A 9,602-nucleotide genomic window follows, 5' to 3' on the forward strand; every position below is an offset into this window, starting at 1 on the left:
AGTAGCTAGCTAACAAGGTACCTGGCTAACTAGATAGCTGCCTACGTACCTACATACCTACATAGCTAGCTAGCCACCTAGCTAGCTAGCTAGCTAGCTAGCCACCCAGCTAGCTAGCTAGCTACCTATCCAGCTAGCTAGCCACCCAGCTAGCTAGCTAGCTAGCTGTTAATATAATTTACCTGTCTGTATAAGATAGTATCATTATCTATATTGATAGATTTAACAGGAAGTTGATCAACAGTCCTTGCATGCGGAGGAGGGAGGCCCTCCCTCCTGTGTCTCTCCTCTATAGTATTTTTTTCTGCTGCTGCTGCTGCTGCTGCTGCTGCTGCTGCACGTTGCTGCCATATTGCTACATCAGGAGACTCTCTCTCCTTCTGTATACGACGAAGAACTGCTCGCTGCTCTATTTGTGTCTGTGTTAGTTGCTGCTCCTGTGCTCCTGCTGCTGCTGCTGCTACTGCTGCTGCTGGATCTGTATCATCATCCATCTCCTCTCCTTCTCCTGCTGCTGCTGCTGCTGCTCCTCCTCCTCCTCTTCCTGTTGCTGCTGCTTCTGTTGGATCGATTTCCTCCTCTAAATAAGAGGAAAAATCACTTTCTGCTGCTGCTGCTGCTGCTGCTTCGTCTCCTTCTCCTGCTGCTGCTTCGTCCCCTTCATCTGCTGCTGCTGCTGCTGCTGCTGATCCAGGTAAGAAAGAACTACCTGCAGCACCATCATCTTCATACCCACCATCAACATCAAACAAGGCGTGGTCATCTCTGCTGCTGCTGCTGCTGTCGTCTCCATCTTCTGCTGCTGCTGCTGCTGCTGCTGCACCATCATCATCATGAGACACATTCAGTATATCACTAGCTGCATCTATGTCATCGTCATATGCTGCTGCTGCTGCTCGGGTAGACACACGACGCTGCTGCTGCTGCTGCTGCTGCTGCTGCTGCTGCTGCAGGGTGGACAGGGGCGGCTGCTGCTGCTGCTGCAGCTGGCTTCGTGGTGTTGGATTGAGATGCTGCACTGCAGCAGGAGAAACAACAAAGAAATGAGGGACGAGTCTTAAAGAGGCGGCAGCTTTGCTGCTGCTGCTGCTGCTGCTGCTGCGTTGCTGCTGCTGCTGCTGCTGCTTGGTTGATGGATAAAATCCAAAAGAAGAAACCCTCGATGGCTCTGCATGTCTTAACGTAAATGCAACGCCCTGCTGCTGCTGCAGCAGCAGCAGCAGCAACAGCAGTAGCAGCAGCAGCAATGGCAACAACAGAGGCAGCCGACTGGATCCTGCCCTAACATGCAGCATGCGGGGAACCGGCATCGCTGCTGCTGCTGCTGCTGCAGCCAACTGCCGCCCCAGCGGCCCCCGAACAAGACCAGCAGCAGCAGCAGCAGCCGCTGCTGCTGCTGCTGTAGTCGCTGCAGATCAGCAGCAGCAAGTGTGGGGTTCTTATCTTCTTTTATTATTAATCCTCAAGAAGAGGGAAGAGAAAAAAGAAGAAAAAATAATGTCCCTTCTTGTCATTTGTGTCCTTCTACAACCTTTGCTGCTGCTCCTCCTCCTGCTGCTGCGGCTGTTGCTGCTGCTGTTGCTGCTGCCGTTGCTATGGGTGCGGTTCGTGTTGGTCTAGCAGCAGCTGCTGCTGCTTGTGTGCTCTCGTCGATACCCGGGATGGTTCGGGGGAGGTGATACAGTATCTGCTGCTGCTGCTGCTGCTGCTTGTCTTGCTGTTTGCTGGTCCAGGAGCTGCTGCTGTGCTGCGTTTGCGTTGCTGCTGCTATTTTTCTTGGGGCTTCGATCGTCGAGTTTCGGCAGTCAGCAGCAGCAGCTGCTGCTGCTGCCGCTGCTGCAGCAGATCAGCAGTTTGCTGCCTTTAGCAACAGCAGCAAGCTCTATAATCAATTTATAGATGCTTTTTGCATGCAAGAAAGCCCCGAAACAAGCAGCAGCAGACCTCTAACGCAGCAGCAGCATTGAGTCTCTGCTGCTGCCTGATGTGTATATACACTGCAAAGGAAACGTTAATGATTGGAGGACAGCAGCAAAAAGAAAGAAATTCTCTCTAATTTACTGTAAGTGCTGCTGCTGGATTTGCTGCTGCTGCTGCTGCTGCTGCTCTTGCTGCTGCAGTCCTCATGTTGTCGGCAGCGGCATGCAGGGGCCCCACATGTGGCTGCTGCTAGTATTGTTGGTGTAGTAGGTGTTGCTGTAGTTGCTGTTGCTGCTGCTGCTGCTGCTGATGGTAATAAGTAGCAATAAATGCATTATTTATATATTTAATGACTAATTCTTTTTTATTTTTTCTTAAAGAAAAAAAAACCACAAAAAGACACAAAACCCTCTCCCCCTCCTCTCTTGTATTGTGCTCTCGTCTCGGCTCTGCGGCGCCGACGATCGCTCCCCACAAACCCTAAACCCTAAACCCTAAACCCTAAATCCTAAATCCTAAACCCTAAACCCCAATTCTACAAGGGAGGCAGAAGGACCCATGTGGAACCGCCTTAGCAATTGCCTCCCCTACTACGGGGGCCCCTAGGCCTCATATTGCAGCTGCAGCAGCTGCTGCTGCTCCCGCTGCTGCTGCATCCACAACGTCTGGTGCTGCCCACAGCAGCAGCAGCAGCACAGCAGCAGCAGCAGCAGCAGCAGTAGATGCGACAGAAGCCGAGGCATTGAAAAGATGTCGTCCGAGACGGAGCCGCTGCTGCAGCAAAATGGAGCAGCAGCAGAAGACGATGCAGCAGCAACAGCAGCAACACCAGCAGCACCTGCTGCTGCTCCAGCTGCTGCAGCCGATGATTTTCGCGTGGCTGTAGCCCCCTCGCCTGTTGCAGCTACAGCATCATGTTCAACAGCAGCAGCAACAGCAGCAGCAACATTAGCAGCAGCACCAGCAGCAGCAGCACGAGCAGCAGGTGGTGGTAGGCGTTGGTATTGGCCTTGGCGTTGGTCTTCATCTTTTGGTGCTGCTGCATGCATAGCAGAAGCTGCGCATACACCGCAAACCCTTGAGGAATTAAGAGCTGCTGCTGCTGCTGCTGCTCTTCCCCCCCTAGAGACAACTAGCAGCATACAAGCTGTTGCTACCTCTATTAGCAACAGCCTGTTATCCGAAGCAGCAGCAACGGCAGCAGCAGTCAACAGCAACAACGGCAGCAACACGACCAACAGCAGCAACAGCAGCAACAGCAGCAGCAGCAGCGAAGTAAAGCAGCAGAATTTATCTGTATATAAGGTTCTTTTTCGTCTATTAACTCCTTGTGTTATTCCTCTGTCTTTGTTGCGGCTGCTGGAGCTGCTGCTGTCTTCTTTCTCTCCTTTGCTGCTGGAGGCTATTGTTGCATGCATTGAGTCGCCACAGCCCTACACTGCAGCAGCAGCAGCAGCAGCAGCAGCACAAGGAGGAGCAGCGGTACAAGGAGCAACAGGAACAGGAAAAGTAGCAGCAGCTGCTGCAGCTGCAGCAGCAGAGAAGGAAAATTCAGGTTGGAGCCTCCCAACATGGTGCATGCAGCCCCACAACAGGTTGCTGCTGCTGTCGCTGCTGCTTGCTGCTGCTGCTTACCTGCAGGTCTATCTAAATGTTCGCTGCGGCTTCTGCATGCGTCGTGTTGCACTTAAGGCAAAAAATGCTCTTCTTGCTGCTGTCTTCGAGGCAGCATTAAGACAGACACATGCTCCTCTACCCTGCAGCAGCAGCAGCAGTAGTAGTAGTAGTAGCAGCAGCAGCAGTAGCAGAGAGGGTGCTGCTGTTGAGGGAAACGCGCTCGCCTTAGATAACAATGCAGCAGCAGCAGCAGCAGCAACTGCTGCTGCTGCTGCTAACGCCGAAGAAGCCACAGCTGCAGCAAGTACTGCTCCAGCGGCTTCTGCTGCTGCCAGAGCAGCAGCAACAGCAGCAACAGCAGCAGCAACAACAACAGCACCAGCAATTGGTTGGGGTGATGCAGCGGATTATCAGGGAATGGGCGTTGACGGCTCCCATGGGTATAAGGGGACCCGCAAAGGCAGCAGCAGCAGCAGCAATAGCAGCAGCTGCAACAGCAGCAGCAGTAGCAGCAGCAGCACTCGTTGGAGCAGCAAAGGCTACGGTCTGATAGCTTCGGATAAGCCGCCAACTCGTCTGGTGCGCAGTCGCAGCATCGAGAGCAGTTGCAGCAGCAGCAGCAACAGCAGCAGCGACACCAACAGCAGCAGCAAGAGCAGCAGTAGCAGCAGCAGCAGCAGCAGCAGCAGCACAGGGGGTGCATTGACACGAGCTGTCTCCTTTGGTGGCAGTTTGCATCGCGCTGTCTCTAAGACTCTCTTTAATGGTGCTGCTGCTGCTGTATTAACAGCAGCAGCGCATGCAGAAACTGCTGCTGCTGCAGCAGCGGAAGCTGTTGCTGCTGCTGCCGACCATGGAGGAGCCAGCAGCAGCAGCAGCGCGGAGTCCTATCTGTCGGTAAGAAAACAAACTAGACATCTTTCTGCTGTTGGAGCTGCTGCTGCTGCTGCAGCTGCAGACTGTGTTCGTCTCTGTTGCTGCTATGTGTTTCTGCTGTTTCTCATGAATTCAAATCTGTGCTGCTGCTGCTGCTGTTACTGCTGCTGCTGCTGCTGCAGGCATTGAGTGACGAAGATGGAGTAAGCGAAGGAGACAGTCGTTTATTCTCTGAGGGTTTTTCTTCTGCAAGACAAGTGTCTAGTCAAGAGGAGACAGATGCTGCTCCCTCATTAGAGGTGCAGCAAATTAGCAGCGTGCTTCCTCCTGATGCTGCTGCTGCTGCTGCAGCAGCAGCTGCTGCAGCTGGTATGGTATCATCACCAGAAGACAGCGTCGGAACGGGGTATCTGGAGGCGGAAAGCTGCCGGGACAGCAGCAACAGCAGCAACAAAGGATGCAGCAACAACAGCAGCAGCAGCAGCAGCGGGTTCTCAAGTGTCTCTGGTGCAGTGACACCGGACATATCTGAAGACCCAGCAGCAAGCACACAGCAACAGCAGCAGCAGCAGAAGCAGCAGCAGCAGCAGTATGAGTGTTTAACTTCCCCTAAGCCTCATTCACCGTTGTCCAGTTCTTTTTCTGCTGCGGGCAGAGACAGCAGCAGCAAGCGCAGCAGCAGCAGCCGCAACAACAGCAACAGCAACCCCACCACCACCAACACTACCACCACCACCAACAACAACAACAACAACAGCAACAGCAGCAGCAGCAGCAGCAGCAAGAGTGGTTCTGCTGCACTAGAGTTAGCAAATTTAGTTAGTATAGACTGCGAGAGGACACAGGCAGGCGTCTGTGTACTACAAGAGTTATGGGCAGCACCATTAACATTATTTATTAATCTTCTTCTTATTTATAAACAAATTCCTTCTGCCTTTTTTTATGCTTTTCTTCTTACAGGTATACAAAGACATTTATTAACATACTTATACACTATATATGCATGCAGCCAGCAACAGCAGCAACAGCAGTAGCATGCAGCACCACCATCACGAACACAAGCAGCAGTATCACCACCACGAGCAACACCAGCAACACCAGCAGCAGCAGCAGCAGCAGCAGAGTTATATTGTATTTGTGTCTGTGTGTTTGTCTGTGTTACAGGGATATGTTTATTAATACAATTACGTTTAGGTCGTTGTTTACGTCATTTAACTCATCGATTAATGAGCTGCAGAGACACCCGAGTTCGTGCATGCAGAGAGTTGCTGCTGCATATAAGGCAAACAAAGATAATGGGGGGAGAGAAATGGGGCTTTTTAAGGGTCTGGTGCATGCGTTTAGAGGAATTATCTTTGTTGCGCCAAAGATATTTATTGCATGCAGTAGGTAATTGTTTATTTGTTACTGCTCCTCTTGTTGTTAAGGTTGCTGCACTAAGTTGTCTCTTAGCTCGCAGCAGCAGCAGCAGCAGCGGCATGGTTACGGATTGTGGTAGTGATACTGGTACGAGTGGTGCCAGTGGGACGGGTGGTGATGCAGGCTGCAGCAGCAACAGCTACAGCAGCAGCAGCAGCAGCAACGCGTTACGAGCTAGTCGCCTATTTGCTACCTTAGCCTTAATAGATAAGGCACTACAGGCCCTTAATGGATTACCAACGTTAATGGCAGATATAACTGCTGCTGCTGTTGCATTAAAACGTCTTGGTAAATGCCTTAAACCAACGCCTGCTGCTCTGCATGCATACATGCTGCAGCAGCAACGCATGCAGCAGCAACAACGGATGCAACAGCAACAGCAACCCTTGGCACTTCCGCAGCAGCAGAAAGCAGATAACTTCAATCCAACTGCAACGGCGAACGAAGCAGCAGAAACCTCATACGAAGCCACAACAGATCCAGCAGCAGCAGCAACAGCGGATCCTGCTGCTTCTCCAGTGATATCTTTTAGGCATGCATCTTTTGGCTGGCGGCCTCTCCGTCCTAATGATTCTCCCTCTCTTGCCGATTGCTGCTTCTCCCCTACTGCATCTGCTGTAGACAGCCCCAAGAAGACCAGCGCTAACCAATACAGCACCAGCAGCAGCAACAGCAGCAGTGGCGACAGACTGGCGCCTGATGCGGCGTGTGTCCCCCGTGGAACCCAAGGCCGAACGCCTGCACCTGTATCTGCAGCAGCAGCAACTGCAGCAGCAGGGGAAGAAAAGGTCCCCTGCTGTTTGCGCAGCAACAGCGCGGTGCTGCATGATGTAGAGATGGATATACACCCGGGGTTACACATTATCGTCGGCAGATCAGGCAGCGGCAAGAGTAGTCTTCTTGCTGCTGTCTTAGGGGAAATGAGTCTCCTTAGAGGAGAGGCCTTCCTTAACCTCCCTAGACACTCCAACAGCAGCAGCAGTAGCAAAGGCGACAAGAACGATCAGCGTTTGTCGAATTTAACGCCTGCAGCAGCACCTGCAGCAGCGAATGCAGCAGCAGCAGTACCTGCAGCAGCAGCAGCAGGGGTATCAGATGGCAGCAATTGTGCTAGTGAGATAAGTGTTGACGATCCATGGGAGTTTGTGGGATTTTGTCCACAGCAGCCATTAATATTTGATGGATCCGTCAGCAGCAACATATTAATGGGGAGGCCGCTGCTGCCTGCTGCTTATAAACAAGTTGTGCATGCATGCGCTCTTGATAAAGATATAACGGCAGTAGGAGGACATGACAGCCCCATTGATGCAGGAGGACACAGACTTAGCGGTCAGCAACATAGACCCTCATAAACAATAATAAACCCTAATAAACCCTAAACCCTAATAAACCCTAAACCGTAGAAACGAGGCTATGGGTATATATGTTCTGAAAGGCGCTGAGGAGAGAGCAAGTCGCAAAGGGACTAGGGCAGACATTTTGGGACTTGATTTGTGCATGCGTGCATGCAGGGGGGCAGCGTGCACGGATTTGTTTGGCTCGGGCTATCTACAGTGCTGCAGCAGTTTCAGCCTGTGCTGCTGCTCAGGAGAAGCAACAACAACAACAACAGCAGGAGCAGCATGAGGTGGCTAAGGGGCATGCAAACACCGGCGATGCTGCTGCTGCTGCGCCATTTGACGCATATAAGCTGGGGCGGCTAGCAGCAGCAGGGGGTCGGGCTCTCTATCTAATAGATGATCCTTTTAGTCCCTTAGATGCTGTCACTGCCATGGTCATATGGAAACGCGTCTTCGCACCGGGAGGTAACACTTAGCAGCAGCAGCAGCAGTAGCAGCAGTAGCAGCAGTAGCAGTAGCAGCAGTAGCAGTAGCAAGAGGAGGACGGAAGGGTGCATGAGCAGATGCCTGGCATGAAGGCAACAGAGGTACCAGCAGCTGCAACAGAATCGCGACTAGCAGCGCCAGCAGCAACAGTATCACCACCACCAGCAACAGCAACAGCAACGGCAACAGCAACAGCGGTAGCAGCGGCAGGGTGTGTGTCTGTGTGTATGTTTGTAGGAGTATTGAGTGGGCGTACAGTGCTGCTGGTGGTGCAGCAATCATTTTTGGAGATGTTGGATGCTGCTGCTGCTGCATCGACATTTGTGCTGCTGTCAGGAGGAGCAGCAACTCAATGTTTGTCCCTTCAAGACCTGCGCAGCAGGCAAAGAGGGCGGGAGGGCAGCAGCGCCCTGAGCAGCAGCAGCAAAACAAGCCGCTGCTACAGCAGCAGCAACCAAGACCAGCAAGCTTCCACTTGCATACAGGGGTAAGCAGAAATACACACACAGCAGTTGCTTCTGTGGCACTTATTGCACGCGCCAGCTACAGCAACATCCAAGCTGTTGCTGAAGATGCTGTTGCTGCTAGGGACTCGTGGCACCTCTCTCCATTGGCAGTAATGGAAGCAGCTGTGGAGTTTGTGTTTGAGGTGTTTTTCGTGCAAAACCAGCAGCAGTTCATATTCCCTCTCCTGCCATCCCCACATGCATGCATGCTTTTGCATGCATATTCATCCATGTTCATGCATATGTGCATGGATCTGCATACAAGAGGGGGAGAAAGGGTTTGATTGTATTTGTCTTTTTTTTGGTTTTGCAGCGAGGCTAGCTCGGCAGGCCAAGGGGAAATCATGGAGGCGCCTGAACCTGCTGCTGCAGCTGCTGCTGCTACTGATGTTGCTGATGCTGCTCCTGCTACTGCTGAAGAGAAGGCGTATGAGTCTGTACGCCCTTGGAATGGAGCGGCTCCTGCTGCCAGCCCCGAAGCAACACGCAGGGGGAAAGTGGCTTGGAGGGTTTGGCGGCTGTATATACGCAGCGCAGGCACGCACTGTGTGATGTTGCTGCTTCTTGCATGCGCTGTAAGCAGCTAGGGACACAGCAGCACTAGCAGCAGCAATCTCGTGTAGACCCTTCCAATCACACAAACCGGCCACCGCAATTACCACCTCTTGCCTCTGCTGCTGCTGGATTTGCTGCTGCTGCAGCACATTGGGGTGCACGTCAGCATATAGTATATAAAGTATATACAAAATATACATAAAACATATAAGTATATATGTATTTTTGTGTGCAGGCAAGTACATGCTGCATAACATTATGTGACTATTGGTTACGTTTATGGACAGCTGGCGGTCCTCCGCCTTTTGCAGGTTTACATCATTGGGTATTAAGATTAGGGTATAAAGGAATGCATGCAGAAGAAATGTTTTATCTAATATGTTATTGGGCATTGGCGCTTCTTTCTATCTTCTTCTCTGCTGTCACCACAGCAGCATTCGTTAAATGCGGAGCTAATGCTGCTGCTCTACTACAAGCTAACCTACTCGCCGCAGTCTTGAGGTATGAACAGCAGCAGCAGACACAGCAGCAGCAACAACAACAGCAGAACTGAGGATAAGAAAGCAACGTTACATTTGTGAATTTAGCAGGGAGATAAGAGAAGTAGAAGATATAATTATATATTTAATTAAATATAATTGCTAGTAATTATATTTATAGTTAGAATTATTTAGATTTATTTATATTTATTTTTTTTTTGCCTTTTTTCTTCTTAGGGCCCCTCCTAAATGGTTTGATAGGGAGCCAATGGGCCGCGTTCTGAACAGATTGGCTGACGACGTCTTTTGTATTGATGAGGCCCTCCCTCATGCCTTTCATACCCACGTCCTTATTATTAGTAAATAATATAATACTTATATTATTTATTATATATATATATATA

At 51.1% G+C, this 9,602-nt stretch overlaps 2 protein-coding genes across 2 annotated transcripts in view; one reads left to right on the top strand and one right to left on the bottom strand.

Moving 5' to 3' along the window:
• Positions 1–1,310, bottom strand: part of EMWEY_00019010 (aldo/keto reductase family oxidoreductase, putative) — a gene marked incomplete at both ends in the record, with an annotated part of 2,506 nt that extends 1,196 nt beyond the window's left edge. Inside the window, one exon of the mRNA XM_013477689.1 lies at positions 183–1,310. Coding sequence (XP_013333143.1) covers positions 183–1,310 — 1,128 coding nt within the window. The remainder of the gene's footprint in view (positions 1–182) is intronic.
• A 1,360-nt stretch (positions 1,311–2,670) lies between these two features.
• EMWEY_00019020 (ABC transporter, putative) lies at positions 2,671–9,051 on the top strand (the record flags this gene model as incomplete). The annotated part of the gene is made up of 8 exons (XM_013477690.1): positions 2,671–4,434; positions 4,596–5,218; positions 5,578–5,743; positions 5,841–7,161; positions 7,344–7,637; positions 7,896–8,145; positions 8,478–8,601; positions 9,007–9,051. 8 exons carry the CDS (start codon positions 2,671–2,673, stop codon positions 9,049–9,051), a joined length of 4,587 nt encoding a protein of 1,528 aa, XP_013333144.1.
• Positions 9,052–9,602: the final 551 nt, after the last annotated feature.

This window comes from Eimeria maxima, genomic scaffold, assembly GCF_000499605.1.
Source record: "Eimeria maxima Weybridge genomic scaffold, Emw_scaff165, whole genome shotgun sequence".
NCBI lineage: Eukaryota > Apicomplexa > Conoidasida > Eucoccidiorida > Eimeriidae > Eimeria > Eimeria maxima.